The sequence below is a fragment of the Terrapene carolina genome, unplaced genomic scaffold, assembly GCF_002925995.2.
Source record: "Terrapene carolina triunguis isolate 2854851 unplaced genomic scaffold, T_m_triunguis-2.0 Scaffold88, whole genome shotgun sequence".
In the NCBI taxonomy this organism is placed as follows: domain Eukaryota; kingdom Metazoa; phylum Chordata; order Testudines; family Emydidae; genus Terrapene; species Terrapene triunguis.
The window spans coordinates 29,755,316-29,773,300 of record NW_020664439.1 but is presented as its reverse complement, the minus strand read 5'-3'; the positions used below and the strand labels follow the sequence as shown (position 1 = coordinate 29,773,300).

General features: G+C 39.3%; 2 protein-coding genes across 6 annotated transcripts in view; one reads left to right on the top strand and one right to left on the bottom strand.

Moving 5' to 3' along the window:
* Positions 1-15,155, bottom strand: part of SMC4 (structural maintenance of chromosomes 4) — a 103,427-nt gene extending 88,272 nt beyond the window's left edge. The window contains exons 1-5 of one of the 5 annotated variants that reach the window (XM_026650018.1): positions 15,066-15,155; positions 12,637-12,832; positions 11,322-11,500; positions 10,513-10,704; positions 8,283-8,459 (exon numbers count right to left, since the gene is read on the bottom strand). In XM_026650018.1, coding sequence (XP_026505803.1) covers positions 8,283-8,459; positions 10,513-10,704; positions 11,322-11,500; positions 12,637-12,766 — 678 coding nt within the window. In that variant the 5' untranslated portion in view covers positions 12,767-12,832; positions 15,066-15,155. Of the gene's footprint in view, positions 1-2,083; positions 2,109-8,282; positions 8,460-10,512; positions 10,705-11,321; positions 11,501-12,636; positions 12,868-14,535; positions 14,588-15,065 lie in introns of those variants that run through there. The other 4 variants (XM_026650020.1, XM_026650019.2, XM_026650021.1 and 1 more) reach the window with 4 other exon arrangements.
* A 567-nt stretch (positions 15,156-15,722) lies between these two features.
* IFT80 (intraflagellar transport 80) overlaps positions 15,723-17,985 on the top strand; it is a 154,005-nt gene continuing 151,742 nt past the window's right edge. Inside the window, exon 1 of the mRNA XM_026650014.1 lies at positions 15,723-15,778. The gene's annotated coding sequence lies outside the window, so the exon portion shown is untranslated. The remainder of the gene's footprint in view (positions 15,779-17,985) is intronic.

The following is a 17,985-nucleotide window of genomic DNA, read 5'->3' as shown; positions in this document are numbered from 1 at the left end:
GATGCAGGGAAGCACTGTGCTAGCAGACTAACACAGCCTGATTCCTTGATTGACGTTCGAGCACCTACTCAGAGTCCAGAATATTGCAAAAACTGAAGAGCTTGTAAATCTTTGTTATCAAAAGTACCTCATTTTTTATTTTTGACCCTGTATTTTGATTTTGTTAGTTTAACTGGTTGATGTCTCAGCCTAGTTATTTTTAGGATGTGGAAGTGCGGATGTGTGCATACATGTACTATGAGCAACCACAAAGTTCACATGGGGATGGCACCTATAAGAAATATACCCCACATTTAAACAGTCCTAAATATGATCTCAATTGTTTTAAAGCGTGTTTCGTGTTTAAAAGTGTTGAGACAAAATAGTCATCTGCAACTTCTGGCAAACAAGTATTTTCAAATTTATGCTCATCAAGTGTTCTGTTAAAGCTTGTTTTTATAATTTTTTTTTCTGTAGGCCAGGGGAGAAGAAATGGGAAGAAAGGGTTAGTACCACTGCATCATGGAATTCTGAGGAAGCTTTATAATTGACTCAGAGGTTATGGCCCAGATATTAGATAATTTGGTTTTGGTATTAAGCTACTTAAACATACATATGATTGACTTTGATTATAAATCACAATGAAATAATATGACCAAACAGCCACCTTCTTAAAATTGGTATAAGGATTGATTACTTTTGGTATTCAGTGGATTTTAATAAATTAGTCTAATTTGTTTGATTTCACTTTGATAGTTGTGATGTTTTATTGTTTTGTTTAATATTAAATAGCTTAGCTTTAAGTGTTAACAAAATGTTACATTTTTTACATTTCTTTCAGTAGGCAATGTGGGTCCAGGATGTGAGTGGATACCAACTGGACAACCTAAAAGCCTGACAAAGTCCCCAATTAGTTTTTTGTTCTCACATTCCCATGGTTCACTATGTTTGAATTTTTTTAGTTTAATCTTAATTCTCAATGTCCTGAGTTTGTAATGCCTGGTTTTGGTATACCTACACTGTATTTTTTTTTTTTAAAAACCCTTAAAGTTGGGGATATGTATTCTCAACTTAATTCCAACGGGTAGTTTTCTACTTGGCAATTACTCTGTTTTGTTAAAGTTATACAAGAAATTTACTGCAGCATGTAAATTAGATTAAGAGAAAGATGACTGATAGAACTACCTCTATTACAGTGATTGCATTTAATAAGTTGAGCTATTGACCTGGCTCCATCTACTAGTCTACAATCATAATGAATTTAGCTTAATTACACCTAATTTCTTCAGTATAATCTATGCACAAGACTTTAATGCATTAACTATATGAAAACATGACGAGTGTGTTAGCAATAAGATAATTCAGGACAAAAATGGTCCGATAATAAGCATTACAGTTCTTAAATAATCTATTTATAATGAATCTTAACTCAAACTAAGACGTATTTTTGTACTTGGAGTAAATGCTGTAAATTTAGGGATAATGGCCCAGATTCCCTGAAGGTATTTAGGCCAATATGTTTTTCTTCATATGTAACAAACAGGCTGACATTCTCCTTTAAGTTCAACACTCAAATTTAACTACGGCATTGTAACCAGTACTTCCATAATTGCCAGTAACAATACTAACTCTCTGACTACGAGTGAACTAAGTAATTATTTTCTTGCATATTTATATGGTGGGTTTACATCATCACATGCTAGGTGTAAATTATTATTATTTTTTAATTTAAAATTCCTTTAAAAAAAGAGGTCTGCTTAATATAAAAAACGAGAACCGCCCAATGCAGGGACTAAGGTGTGAGACTCCAGATGCCCCATAAAGGAAAAATGACTTTGATTTGCTTGATCAAAAGAGTAGCTCCCCTTTCAGTTCTTGTATGAGAATGTTAATATGGAAGGTTAGACAAAACTGCCTATTTACAGGCAGAGCCTATAGTGGTACATCTCCCTTGGAGTATCAAGCACAGTAGAGTCATGATTAGGATGAGAGATATTAATCCTCAAAAATTTATATCCAGCTGCTTCATTAAGGCATTTCATGCACTGCAAGAGGAGTTATTGATTGAATGGGTATTTCGCATAATTGAACCCTCACGACTTACTTTTTCCCCCTTGTAGCTCCTCTTAAGTATAGACACAGGAATTGCTTATGTAGTCAACAGCAGAAGGAAACTCTAGTGACCCCTTAGATTTGCTGGGAGAAGAAACCACATTAGAGAGATAGAGTTTATATTTTGCAGAAGTATTTAATATTTTGACTTTGTAAAAGAGCAGGTTTTATTAAAAACAAGTTTGGTGACACTCATACTTGAGTCAGATAATTCCAGTCATAATTCCATGTCTTTTCATCTCTGAATTTCCATTCTGGCCTGATTTTAGCAACTGCCATTTTGAGACGCACTAGAGCTAGGAGTACCGCATACATAAATGCTTTAAAAGCTTAAAATTGTAGATGTAAATTGAAATAAAGCCTTAGATGATGTAACTACTAGTCTTGGCTGCAGCTTTTTGCAACAGCCAATACAAGTTACGTTAAGACTGAAGTGAAAGAGGCAAGAAGGTAATGAGAATTGGCAGGTCACAAGATGCTGGACCAGACATGAATGTTATCTTACAAATGGACTTTTACTGGTCCAGGCAAAGTCTCAAGCCAGTGTAATTTTCAATCCTGAATCCAATACTGGCCACCTACAGAGACGTCATACCAGATTGTTCATGTAATTCCATTTTTTATGTTCCTATAAATAGATTGAGACAACAGCTTCATCTGATATAGCCCCCCCTCAGCCCCCGAGCTGTAAACCATTAATGTCTATCAAATAATAGTTTGCACACTTGTTCTATTGTCTCATCTCCCCTTCCATTTGTAGTTGTTCTTCCACTATGGTGTTGATTGTGCTAGCAAGAAATGCCTTCAATTTCTTTGCTTCTTCTATGTAACAGACGTCAATTTTTAAGTGGGGGTGGGGAGTGAAGGGACAAGGTGAAGGAAGAGAGAAAAATCATTAATGCTAGAAATGTAAATACTGGATATGCTTTTTTCAAAATGGAATTTTATAATGGCAGCCACACTTGACCTTCACTGTTCAACCCCACATTTTCAACCGAGATGCTTTTTTCAAGCAAAAATGCTCTAATCAAGAAACTGAATTCCACAGAATTTTCAGGCCACATATTATGCACCCTGATAAGTAATGCTACCTTATTCTCCCCTCCATTCTCGCAAAGGAGTCTCTCACTGCTCTGAGTTTAAACCCCTACAAAGTCTATTAACAACAGGATGGGACTGGGAAAATAATACTTGTAGGGATTTCTTTCCTGCAGTCTTGCATGTCTCATTTTCTAGCCTGCAATTTCTCCATATATGCCAAATAGGAAAAATTCACTTGGTGAAACCATCCTTATAATTTCTGCCAGTAGATTCCCCATATAATTAAGCATTACTGGGTGTGGGTTGAGAAAAATAATCAATAAGTCCTGTAAGTATCTTAGATACACATTTTGAGAATTTTAATCAAAATGTTTGATAGATGCACATGTATAGGAAACCTTCAATGACACCCTAATTTGCTCAAAGCTGAGAAATTCAGAATTAGCCGGTTACACTAATAGCTGAACTTTGTATAGGATAATTATGTGTTCATAATGCAATAGTGCTCCAACTTAAAAGTTATCTTTGCTAAAATGTTATTTACACATATTTTGACTGTAATTTTGGAAGCTCTCTCAAGAACGTCCTGTTCAGCTCTGTGCTAAATATGATTCCTTAAGTTAGACTTACACTCAGTGTCTTTAGTTTTGGAATCCAAGCCAGAGATTGACAATCTCAAGAAAATGCAACATTTGACTGTATAATTCATAATTTTCCCCCCCAGAAAACACAATTTAAATACACTAATCCTTCTCCATTATTGTCCTAATGAATAGCTAGATGAGTCGCAAAGTGTACAGTCTGCCCACACCCATGTTTAATAAGACACACTGAAATAAAAACTCACAAAACACTCACTTTTCCAGTGTACAAGTTTGCTAATTACAAAGAGTAACACTGTAAGCAAATGAAGATTTTTATGATCTGCAAAGCCAGACTCTGAACAAATCCAATAAAAAGTATCAGATGACACTCCCTGAATATAACTGAGAATTATTTTAGAACCTTAGACTTCAAATCTGACAATATACAATAAGTATGTGTATTAATCTTCAAAAAGTCAGATTTCTCAAAACAAAGGTTTTTTTTTGGAGAAATGTTTTGTCTGACATGGAAGTCTAATGAAAAATTTAGTGACCTCTAAACATTAGGTTTTAGAATACTGGAAGTATAAAAGAGGCACCAATTATCATATCCCACTGCACTGGGTTCACTTCAGCATGAAGCATTAACACTAACACAGCAGTAGCATAAACTACTTTTAGTAGTCACTCGAATAAATCTATGTATTGCTTATGAGCATTTTACATATAGGAATTGAACTTTCATATGGATTAAAACAAATGCAATAAAGACATTTTGTAAAATTAATCCTACCCACTGCTCACAAACTTGTCCTAAAAGTGGAGGAAAACAAACAAACAAACCTGCTTCCTTATTGGAAAGCAAATTGCTCCCCCAACCACTAAGTCTCCCAACCCACTAAAAAGAGCAATTCCTAAAATATTTCCATGGGCCAACAGGTGAAAGGAGATTTTAATATATTAAGACTGCTGCCAGCAAAAGTTTAAGTCATAAGACAAAAATACATTGCCATTGGCTAAAAATTTATTAATACACTGCAGAATGTTGTTCCAATCAGTTAGAACTACAGGGACTATATTTTTTCTTTAAAATTGCTTAAAGGTTATCTGAAAATATTAGAATTAAAAACCTATCAAGATCAGAATTGTATATTTTAAATAATCAGCATAAGAGGATATGTTCAGCACATAACTTTCAATCTACCTTAGAGCAAACCTATTGAAAATCTCACAGTATTTTACTTTTAATACTTCAACAATTTAGCAGAAATTATTCTGGAAAGTAACTGAATAGGAGCCAGCTATCTACTGTAGGGCTGGATTTTCCCACTCTTCTTTAGAGGAGATTGAAGTTAATTGTGTACTGAACTGCCTCTCTCATCTTGGAGTCATTTAGCAGAATTGTAATCTCAATAGTTCTTCCCCCTCCCCATTTGCTGGTCACATTCAAGTGTTTTTGCCTATCCCTGGGAAGTCTATGATCTTGTCAGATCTCTAGAAGTCCTTCCCCTTTAGTTAGTATTCCTTTTAGTCACATCCACCATCATTCCAGCAAAAATGAAGTAAACAAGATGGCCCTTCAAGCTTAATGCTAACCACTGTCTGGAGGAGCCATTGTTGAGTAACAAGAAGTACAGCCACCCCCTCCATGAGTTTAGCATGTTGTAGCCAGAACATTGAACCCACAAATACAAATTAACTCAATTCTTGTTCTACATACAAATTCATAGCATTACCATTATAAGCAAAGTTTTAAAAAATAAACTTAGTTTTATTTGCTGGTTTACAGATAACCATTTTACATCACAATTTCAGTAATATTTTAAAATCACATTATCTTAAACCCAACAACAAGATGCTGGACTTTTCTACAATATGGTATACTTTTATTATAAGCTTTACAATAACAAATTTCATTTTTGTATTATAGTTTTAGATAGCCTGTGGAACATCTGAAAGGTACACCTGGACAATTTTAAGTGTTTACCCCCAAATTCCTAATATTTCATAGCAGTTAACTTTATTAAAAAATCTAAAGTATGCGGTGCTGAAGTTTTAAGTAACATTTTCCCCTATTTAAATGTTGCTAATTTTCCAACTGAAGACAGTCTTTAAATAGTTTTCAAAGGTTTAAAACCAAAATATATTTGTCAAGTCCAGTTTTAGGAGAATAATTTTTGCAACAAAGCTTTTAGAAACTATTAGAGGGTGTAATACCTGAGTAACCTTTTTGACAAAGGCTCTTTGTTGTAAATGGTACTGCTCCTGCTGCCCTCGCCCTCGGCCAAAAAAACCAAAACAAAACAGGGTTCTTTGAAGACTGTAGGCAGAGAGGCTATTTTAGAGGTTGTGCTTCAAGTGTGTTCAGAATAGCAAACAATACTAAGTGGACCTGATAGAGAGAACCATACTAATTCAGTTCCATTTAGTTTGACTAAAATTTTAAAATTTAGGTGCCTAAAGTTGGGCACCTAAATCTATTAGGAAAAAGAGAAAGAAGAAAACTAAGTAGAAATAGAGGTAGTCCAAAGGTAGGTATTTTTTGTAATGAGGGATACTGAATCCAGTAATTAGGTACCGAATAACTAAGTTTAGTTACTATAAGTAGGTTATATTCTGCCTTTGATCTTTATACAAACTTCTCAATCCACAGCTTAACTTTCACCATTATCAATGAAGACAACAGTATATATATCTTAAATTTATATGCTGGCCCAGACCCCTTAATTAAAAATTGTATTGGGCCCTCTCCTCAGAACGACCACAATATTTAGCGGGTCAGGATTTGTGGTATTCACTTAAAATTGGACTAAAAAAAAACAATTCATTTAAATCTGAAAAAACAGATATATTAAGTCCAGTTTCAGTTATAACAGAAAAGTAGCAACACAAGTGGAAATGTTATTTATTGATTCTTAAATTACAGCAGAACATACCTTAAATGCTTAATCATGTGGAGAGCCATATTTTAAATAAAATATTTTTAGCTATAATCCCCAGCCCTCAAATATTCAAGACTGTCATGTTCCCCCATTGGTAGTTATCAGTTCACAAGCCCTTTGAGTCAACTAATCATCAGCATTTTTTGAAGCAGAGCTCTACAGACATTTGCACAGGGAAATGGACTTGCTTTATTGAGAAAGACTATTTGCATAGAAATCTGGTACATCTTCCTCTGGTTCCTCTGCACAGTTAACAATAGTACTTCACCCACACAAGGCCAGAGGAGGAAAGACCCACACCACCACCCTGCCCTAATGCTGGTTACACAACATTCACTACCTTTCCCATCATCAGATGAAAACAGTGGGACTCATACGTGGTGGCTCCCCTCTAATAACTTTATTTTGGTAGTCCAGTGGACTACTATAATAATAGGTGATTTTTCACTAATTCTGAAAATATATACACACACACACAAATATATAAAAATATTTGATGGAGGGTTGGTTTTTTTGGGTGGGGGTGGGAGAGAGGAATGGAAGGAAAGCCACCTACATTAAAAAGAACTATGCTTGGCAGGATTCTTTCCCAGATATTTCCCCACCTTCATCCAAGTACTGGAGAAAACACCTTACACGAGGGATCGGCAACCTTTGGCACACGGCCCATCAGGGTAATCTGCTGGCAGGCCGCGAGACATTTTATTTACGTTGACCGTCCACAGGAACGCTCCTCCTCCCCCCCGCAGCTCCCAGTAGCCACGGTTCACTGTTCCTGGCCAATAGGCGCTGCAGGAAGCCCAATTATTTTTAAGTTAGGAAGCCCTGGATGCTTTTTTGCAGGCTTTGTCTCAAATGGTGAATGTAGGACACCAGCCCCTTCACCTTTGAACCAGGAAGTGGAAATAAGTTACAGGAATGCCAAATTCGCTCTTTAAACAAAAAAAGCCCACATTTTTAAAAAGCTTGAATGAGGTTTGCTGTGAGCTTTAATTACTTAATTGTGCAAGGCTGATTTATGTACCCCAATACTTTAAAAGTGTATTTTTAAAAACTCCATCTTCTGCAGTTGTCAAACAAGCGTAAAGAATAGCATGCTTAATGTGATGATAGGATTGTGTTGCTTTCAATCTAATTTCAATATGTATGTACTATTGAAGTAAAAACATTTCAATGTCATAAAACGCTATGTAGACAAATCTCTAATTATTTCACATTTGAGCTGACTCAGTATTGATGCATCTTATCTAAAGGATAAACAAGTTGCTGAATCTCTGCCACGCTTAAGCAGCACAATAATATTGGGGTTTAAGATTTACTTTACTACACCAATATTTACGTGCTGCTAGGGCGGAACAAGTATAGCAATTCTATTCATCCAAATTTCAGGAACACACTCAGCAGTACAAACCTTTGGACTAGAAGTATCTTCAACCGTTTCTCTTCCTTAAATTTCCAAAGCAGCAAATAATGATTCGCATTTTTGCTAGAGCATGCAAACCATGATGTGCTGCTAGAGTACTTTAAGGCCTCAAATACAAGAATCAAAGTACCTAGACAAATTTACTTTGTTAGGAGTTTAAGAAAAGTTATATTTTTAGACTCAGAACTAAATCAGACTTACCTGTAAAATTAAAAATCTATTATGATCCAGGTCAATTCCATGGCTTCGAAGCAGAATACCAACATCTTTGAATGTTTTCTTCTTCCCACTGATGTGGTAGACAGAAGAATTATCTCTGTAGGCAGTTCTAGATACACAGAAATTGCTGTTGGGAATGACTTCATAATCATCCCCTTCCTGTTTTGAGGAAAAAACAAAACCAGAAAAACAATTGTTAGTATAAAGTCACAGCTTACTTCAGATTTCACTGTTAAGTGCAGTTTTACCCTCACGTTCAGGCTTTTATAAGGCAACTGTACCCTGGTTCCCAGTTCTATTGAAGTGTATAATAAATCTTAGAGCGTGCACACCTCACTAAACATGCAATGTTTTTGCTTCCAAAAACAGCCTTGAAAACAGCATAGAAGCACTCTATACAAGTTTAAACTGAGTGGGCCTTAATTTTATGCCTCTCCCTCCTCTCACCCCAGCTACTGCTTTAAAACACCATAGTCTCTGTTTAGCATCTAATGACAGATTTTTTTTCTTGCTACACTCTCCATGCATATCAAAAAGAAAAAACCTTGTTCAAATTCAAAGAGGCTATTTCTTCTTTTAATCTTTATATTAGGATGCCTTGAGTATTTTAACATAATTGCTGTCTGATTTTTGAATAATTTAAAGTCTTTTTTTTTTTTTTTGCATGGCTAAGGAAGAGTTGTTACTTTAGCTAAGTGCCTCTGAAGCTCTGAAGCCATTGTACAAATAGAAGATACAAAAAATGACACACATTAAAAACGGATACATTGAACAAATATATATATAAATAAAATGTTTTTGTAGCTAGTCAGATCTTTGCTTTACCTGAAAGCAATAGATACAACAAAACTGACACCAAATTTTATTTTTAAAAAGTAAGTTTTAAAGAAACGCAGTAGTTCTAAAATTTAAGAAAGTGGTCTACCACTTTAATGGACTAGCCCCCCCAGATTCAATCACCTTTAATATCAAATCCATTCAGAATTTGTTTTACTTCATGAAATTAGCTTCGAGGTATTATGCAGATACAAATGAAAGCCACAATAAATTTAATTATTGGACAGGCTAGTATAATATAAATACAAGTTAAATTTTTATTTGTATTTAGATATAGTTTAATGCAGACAAACAGTGCTTCAATTAAAATGCATGAAGAGTCTGTTTTTACAATACCCTTGCCTAAATTATATATTCTGGTAATCTATTAACTAAAATCTTTTGACTTTCAATAAGCTTTTTATAATTTACATCAGAAAGCAAGTACACTTCCCCTTTTTTATTTCTTCAGTTGCATGCACAAAATTATCCCAAACATTTCTTGGACAATTAAGTCAATATTTCAGCAATGTTGAACAATTTATTGAAAAATATTAGAACCCTTTAAGTAAAATTTTCCCTCAAGCTGTAAGTAACAATAAATCAACAATACAACATAAAAGTTCGCACTAAGTAAAGTGGAAAGCAAAATAGATGTTTTAAATTTTTAATTTTCAGTCAAAATGAAGGTCACATCGACATTTTATCCCTAATATTTCAGAAAATGTTTAGTCTTTTTAGGTGAAAGTCTTGTGATTGTTTAAATTGATAATGTACTGTGATATAAATAGTGTGTATACACCATAAAAACGTCAACTTTAAGCTATTGTAAGTTGATACTGAAGTAGAAAATATCTAAGGCTGATAAGTGTAAAAATATTCAGTTTTTAATCCTCAAATCTTAAAAAAAATTTACATAATGCATGTTACAATTTAGAACACTGTGTATCTGATTTTAGACTTATAAAAAAGTATCAATGAAATCAGTTGCACACAACCCTAGAGTGTGTGTGTGTATTATAAATATAGATATATAAAGATATATAAATAAAAGAACATTTCTCATGTGACTTGACGGTAGAATAAAGTTTAGTATTTCTAAACAACTTTAAAATAATGTATTATCAAACACTAGTCATTCAGAAGTTCTAATGAAAAGTTATGTCTACTCAAAGTGGAAATTAAGCACTACAAAAAACAAATCTCCTTGAAGTTGTGTACTTTTTCAGCCAGTTAGTTTGAAGTATTCTACTTCATAAAGGTAAACCGATCACATGGGCAAGTTTTTCATCCTAAGCTAGTTCCACATTAAGAAAGACAGTAAAATGTTAAATTCTCAAATCCTTAATAAAAAAAAGCCTCAGCATATTTTTTCTTTAAACAGAAGAATACGTACCTTGTCAACAATCTTTTGAAAGTGAACTTCCACAGTACAACTCTGGATGTTCTTGTGTTCGTCAGAATTATGGATCAGCACAGAAAGCTTTTTGGATCTGATTTTTTGTGCCCGATACCCAAATACAAAAAGCATTGAATCAATGACATTGGATTTTCCACTGCCATTTGGTCCAATAATACAAGAAAAACGCTGCATAACAGAAAGAAACAATATTCAAATTTACAATAGAAACTAGCCAATTTGCTTCATCTACTTCATTTGTGGACAGCTGAAAAGACTGTTATTTCTAGTGCAGGAAATTGCAGACTATTGGGAAGCTTAGTTTTTACTGCCCGGGGAGGGGGGGAAGAAGCGGGGGGGGGGGGGAGGGAATAAAATACACCTCTGGTTAGCACAGATTTCTAAGTTTTATTCTGTAAAGTCAGAAAGCTATATTGTACCCAGTAAGCATGGTTTATAAAGAAACAAGTTCATAATTAACCACATAATTTTCTTGTATTTGTGATTTAACCCCTAAACGTTGTTCAGTAAATCAAATAAAGCAAAGACGATATATGCTTAAGTTGTAGTTTACTTCTAATTCAAGCATGGTACAGTATCAAAAACTTACACTTTGACTACAAGTAATCTATTGTCCTTTAAATAAAATTAGAGTATCATCATTAAAGTAATTCTCACTCTTCCACTATAAATATATAAAAAAAGAAGTTATTTGCTGATAAGTTGTGTTCACAGTACTGTAAGGAGTACTAGAGACACAACAAAATTTTACTTCAGTTTAGAAGTTACTTAAAATAGAAAAATACCTTATGAAAAGGTCCCAGAATTTGTTCCCCTGCGTAGGATTTGAAGTTCTGGTTTACAATATGAGTTATCATGAGGCGAGGAGCTCCAGCTTCATTGGTCATTGCTGGAGGTGGGGGAGGAGAGATGCTACTCAAAATCTCTTTTAACCTTCGATTATCAAGTACCCCATCTGAAGCTGCTAAAAACATCCAAAAGAAAAAGAAAAAACTATATAATGTCTCAATGACTAGAGAGACCTTCTAAAAGCCTAGTTGAAGCAGAAAAAGTACAAAAATTTGCTTCTATACAAACTAGGAATCTATACTTTCACTTTAAATTATTAAAACTGAACGTAAGTGGAGTTAAAGCACCTTTCTTCCAAGCAGCTAATTTTTTAGAAAGTAGACACTTAAGATGTCCCATCCGTTCACTAGTGGGGTTACTGTTTCATTACATAATTCTTATTCTAACACTTTGCAAGGCAGTGTGAAATTACAATAGTTACATTTAAAAAGTCTACATATCCGTACAAATGGGCAAAGTCTTTCTAATTAATAACTGGACAGCCACATTTCAGGCGTGCTCACACACACTGTAAGGAGGAGGAGATTTGGGGATGGTTGAACAATGCCCTGAAAAACTAATGACAGCACAACTTACTCTTGAAAGGCAGGAAGTTTGTTACGAAAACAAACTGGCCCCTTGGATTTCAATTATAGTTTTAAATAAAACAGCTTTTCAACTGTTAAAAGCAACTTTTTCTTTAAGTAGACAACTCTGACATCACTTTCCACATATTAACCATTTATCAAACATCTTACTTTAATAACATCACATACATGGCTACCTAAAAACAGTTTTCTACAGATATTTCCAGCAGAAAATCAATTCTAACACAAGTTTAATACGTAATGAGTAATTGCCTAAAAGTCATTTATTTTAAGAATTTCAAGTCACTGCCACTTATTCCAGCCCAAGAAATCCCATACTGCAGGATGCATCTGTAGCTAAAATAATCCTGCTACCATAATCGGAAGTACTAGACAACGTAGCAAGAATATGAAATCTAGGCTTAGTTGGAAGAAACATTGCCTACCAACAGCATTTTTACCTAACCTAAAACACTGATGCAAATGCTTTAACTCTTTCAAAGCCACATTTGCAGTTTTAAAATCAGATTTAAATTCAACTTGTCAAAATAAAAGATTATAGTATCCCTTCCTAGATAGAAGCTGAATCTGAACTGGAGTGGCCTTAAGTTCAGCAAGATACTATCATGAAGACATATCACTAAATTTACATGCTTGGTACATCGGAATCATAACAAACAAACACCTTGCTGAGATGCTTCACTGATGCATGTGTCGGCTTCTTTTTCCACTTCCATATCACTGGTGGATTCCTCCAAGGGCTCTTTGCCTTTTTGACGGGCTGCAGTGGAGGTTTTGGTCCTCTTGCTTGGCATGATTTCTGTTGGCTGTTCCCCTCCGATTCCAAGCAATCAAACTACCCAAGGGATATGTCTCCTTTGCTAACACAAACAAGAAAAACCCCATGACCCAAGTGCTGGGCGTATCACCCGTTAAGGGCTATAACTGTGCATGTGTATCCAAAATGACTACTACTAAGTGAAATCCATATGAATTTCAAAGATAGGATCAGGATTTCAACCAAACTAAAACTCAGCCTTTAGTCACCATATTTTAAAGTCCCTTAAATTGGTAGCTTTATCCCCCTGGCTTTTACATATCAGTAGAGGACATCCATCTATTGAAACCCATCATACAGACACATTCTGATGTGGCAGCATTAAAACGTAACATCCATATTCAGATAAAGAATAATTATGATGTTGCTGGCAAGTGTCATTTCAGTAATAAACTGAATGAACATCCCAAGCAGATATGTTCTTGAAGAAGCACTTTTATATATATATACACACACACCTAAGATTTTCTAATAAGTATTTTCAGTAGTCCAATCTAATAATACTCAGATACTTTCCACTCTATAGAAAGTCTCTAGTCCAAAGGACATTAAACTGAACGGTTTCCCAAAAATGTAGCTAAATGCTCACTATTGGCAATGCTCAACACTTAAAGACAGCACACCAAACAAAAAGCAAATTAAGTATCAGCAGTAGATTTGATGTTAATGCTTGATCAAGGGGAAAAAAAAACAGTACAAAAGTCCCCACTTGGCACATAAAGGCAGTTGCCAAAAAAGCAAGAATAGAAAGCAGCTCAGGAGAAAGATGAAAAGCAAGAAGCCTGAACTAGTAAAATATTCTCCTCAAAAAGTCTAAATTACTCTATCACAGCAAGTGGTGAATTTAGTTTGGAGAAAAACAGACAAGAAAGTATACTTCTCACAAGATAAAAAACGGACGTGGTTGGAAAGTCATTTTACAATCGGTGCCAATCATTTGACATTTTCTGACCTACCTACAGTCCCAACCCACAGGAGTCCTTCATTTGGCACAATAGGGGTTGGGATGGGGTTGGGGGTGGAAGATAGAGGGAGAATTCGTTTTAAGGCAATTTGAGTCTATGCCCGTTCTCCGTGACAGTTTTTTTTTTTTTTTTTAAAAGACTAAGTCCTATAGGATTTTTTTTAATAACGTTAATTCAAATTGAGTAGGGTAGTTAATCATACAAAAATACTGAAAACAGATTTAAGAGTCATTTACAATATAACTATTTATCATCAGCTTTTAAATCTGAGTTCCCTCGCATCTCAATCTGAATCACCTTGCCAAGCATGAATCATTTACCCCCGTTACTCCCTGATCATCTAATAGGTATTTATGTCCAAACCCACTGCCCAAATAAAGTAAAACCAAAGGTGTTTCTTAAAAGCAACACTTACGGACCTGCTGCCAAGTGTGAGTCTCATTGCGATAGGGGGGAAAATTAAAAACCAAGAAGATTCCCCCATTTGGAAAATATTCAATATGAGGGCAATAACTGATGTCAGCGACCAGTGATCGTGTTGCGAATTTCCCTCAGAATTGTTTTGGAAGCAACCAGTCATCCTAAAGTTCCCCATAGCCCCTAGGTCTGGGTCTATAGGGGTTTCCCTAGGGTATAACTGTCAGAAGTAGTTGAAAACACAATCACAAAGACGACCTTAGTCTGCAGACAGATTAAAATCAGGCCTCACAAACTTGTTACTGCGCCTCTCCTCCAGTGACTGGTATCTGATGAATGGGTCCCCATAGGTCCATAAGGATACAACGGGGAATCCGCTCTCTCCCATAGGTTGCAATGGACCCCCACCCATGATTCGGTAGATATAATACTGCTGGTGATGGTAGGTCGCCGCCCCGAGGAACAGAATCACACCACTCTTCTCTACGCGTGAGGAGTGCCGCTCCGTGCTCGGGAAGGGCCAGTTACATTGGTGGTGGTACGGAACGGCAGTCGGACAGTCGCCCCACCCCGCGGGACTACAGATTAAAGACGTGGGAAAAGAAGCCGCCGCCGCCTTTCGCTCCCCCGAAGGGGTGGGGGGAAGGGAAAAGAAAGGGAGGGGGGAAAAAAGTCCACCGCCCCTTGCTCCCCACCCGCCAGGGTAGCTTACGTAGGGAAATCTACAGCTACCCCCCAGGCAGGCTCCATGGGGAGGTCCCCCAGCTCCAGTTACAGGGAAGAGAGCCCCCCAGCTCCACCTGTCCCCAGATAAATTACTAGGCACTTTGCTGGAAGCGCTGCTTGCCGAGCCGCCCCAGGGTTCGCAGTCCTGTCAGCAGGCAGAGCTGGTACCTCGTACGCGGAGCAGACGGCGGGCTGCCCCGGCAAGACTTCGGGTGACGCTGGCTCTGGAGAGTCCGGCCGGCTCCTGCCTGCTGCAGCTTGGCGGCTTCTACACTCGAAAATGGCGCCCAAACTCCAAACTCGAACCGAAATTCGTTAGAAACGCGCGGAGCATGCTGGGTAAAGAGAGGGACGGCTGTCGGCCTCCCACAGGTTTGAAAGGAGGAAAAAAAAAAACCCTCCGGCGCCATATTGTTTTCCGTTACTGCGCGGAATGGGGTAAAAATAAAATAAAAACATTTACATTGTTTTGGTAATTTTTTAATTTAAAGTAAATGAAAAGAACGGTACTTAAAGGCGCCTAAGTGAGGAAAAAATCCTACTAATTTAAATGATAGTGTGGGTCAATGGGAGGAGCTTGGTTGCCTGGTAACGGCCTGAGGGGCGATGGCGGACGAAACTAAAAAAGGAATAAATATATTTTAAAAAAATTTAAAATATAAAATTATAATAAATATATTTTAAAAAATATATTAATTAACAGGCCGGTCCGATGACGTCAGTGATTTGTCACCTGGCTTGGGAGGGTCCGTTAGGTGGACGGGGGAGTGAGGAAGTCTCGCACGGGGATAAGCGGTGGGAAATCTCGCGGGAAGTAGCTATAGAGACAGAGCAGCTTCCTTGCAGCGTTTGCTAACAGAGCGGAGAGGACTGAGAGATTAGTAAGTGGTGTCGCTCGTTGCTTCCCCCACCCGTATCAGGAGTTCTAGGGCGCCCTTAAGTGGGGAGGAGGAAGCTTGTGTTAAATCTGTGAGGGTCTGGGAGCAACTGACAGCCCAAGTGCCAGCGACAGGGTCCTGCCCTGGAGAGGGTTCTCCACGCCCATTCGCTCTCCCAGCTTGAGACTTGTACCCCTAGACCGACCAGCTGCCTTGGACAGGTACATTTCCAAAAGGGGAGCTGGAGGGGCTTCCCCCTGTTACCAGAGGTGCTGGAGCAATTTGTATAGTGGGGGTGCTGAGAGCCATTGAACCAAACTCTAAACCCTGTATATAATGGAAGCCACTTCAAGCCTGGGAGTGTGGCAGCACCCCTAATTCCAGCACCTATGCCAGTTACCTGTCCTAGGGAAGTGAGAGGATGAGGGGGAAGCCCTCTACTCCTGTAATGCCAGGGTCTGGAGTTATATGGAGATATACCTATCTCATAGAGCTGGAAGGGACCTTGAAAGGTCATTGAGTCCAGTTCCCTGGCTTCACAGCAGGACCAAGTACCATCCCTGACAGATTTTTGCCCCAGATCCCTAAATGCCCCCCTCAAGGATTGAACTCACAACCCTGGGTTTAGCAGGCCAATGCTCAAACCACTGAGTGATCCCTCTGGAGTGGCGGCCCACTATAATTTCCTTGCGGAAAGTGGGAGGGGGGAGCCTGATCAAGAAAGAGCTGAGGGAACACTCACTCCATCCTAGTTTGTGTTAAGCGATCCCCCACTACAACCTGCCTGAGGGAGGGGGAAAGGCAGGGTTGTTTTGTTGGTCCCTTTAACTTGCCTGGTGAGAGCATGATGAAAAGTGTTTACTACTGTAACCTTTTCCTAGGATGGGTCCCAACAGTAACTTACCAGAAGGAAAATTGTGGCATGTGGCTGGCTGGATGGAGGGGCATGAATGGAAGATGCTATGAATGGAGGGGGGGGGGCAGGGGAGTGTGAGTGGGTGAGCAGAAGTGGGTGGTGGGATTTAGAGAAGCATAGGGGTTAAGTGAAGATTTTGGGGAATGTCACAAGGCTCTGGGGGGTAGAGGGACTAGGAGTTGTGCAGGAGATGGGGGTGCAGTGGGGAGAGCCCAGTTCTGTGCTGCAGTATTGGTGCAAATGTCCCCACAGCACTGCTTCTTCGGTGTATCAGGGAGCTAAAACAGCAGGATTATGCAGAGTGACTGGGCTCTCACCCTAGAGATCCTTCATTCACATCCCTGTTTCTTTGCCATAAATAGGGTGATCAGATCACCCAGGTCAAATATCGGGGAGGGGGGGGTGTGAAAAAAAAAAAAAAAGGCGGCAGAGCAAAAAAACACCCCCCTCCCTCCGCAAGCGCTGGAGGGAGGCCCCGGAGACGCAGGGGGAGCGCGGGGCCAGGGTGAGTGAGAGTCTGGCCTGGCCCCGAGCGCAGGCAGGACTCAGTCGGGTGGTACCTGGAGGGAGAGTAGGGGGCCGGCCCGCGGGGCCAGGCGGCTGTTCTCCCCACCTGGGCAGCGGGACTCGGGAGCAGCCGCTACTGCAGCTCCTACTGCCGCGGCCAGAGGAAGCGGCCATGGCGCTCGGCGGCTGCGGCTCTGGCGCCCGGGCCCGAACCCCCCGGGCCTGTTGCGGGGACCCAGCAGCGCGCACGCTGCACCCAGCCCCTGGCCAGTCGCGTCTGGGCTGGCTGTCCAGCTGGTGCAATCCCGCGGGCGGCCCCGGAGTGGGGGCAGCAGGCCCCAGCCCCCCCGTCCCGCTCGGGTCCCACAGAGGAACGAACGGGGCTGGGCTGCCGCTGCCTCCACCCCGGGGCCGCCGCGGGATTGCAGCAGCTGGGCAGCCAGCCCAGACGCGACTGCTCCCGAGTCCCGCTACCCAGGTGGGGAGAACAGCCACCGCCTGGCCCCGCGGGCCGCCCCCCTACTCTCCCTCCAGGTACCACCCAACTGAGTCTTGCCTGCGCTTGGGGCCAGGCTGGACTCTCACTCACCTCGGTCCCGCGCTCCCCCTGCGTCTCCAGGGCCTCCCTCCAGCGCTTGTGGAGGGAGGAGGAATGGCGTGCTTGGGGAAGAGGCGGGGATTTGGGGAGGGAGCCAATGGGGGAAGGAGCAGGGCCGGCTCCAAGCACCAGCTTAACAAGAAGGTGCTTGGGGCGGCCAAGGGAGAGGGGCGGCACCTGCGGCAATTC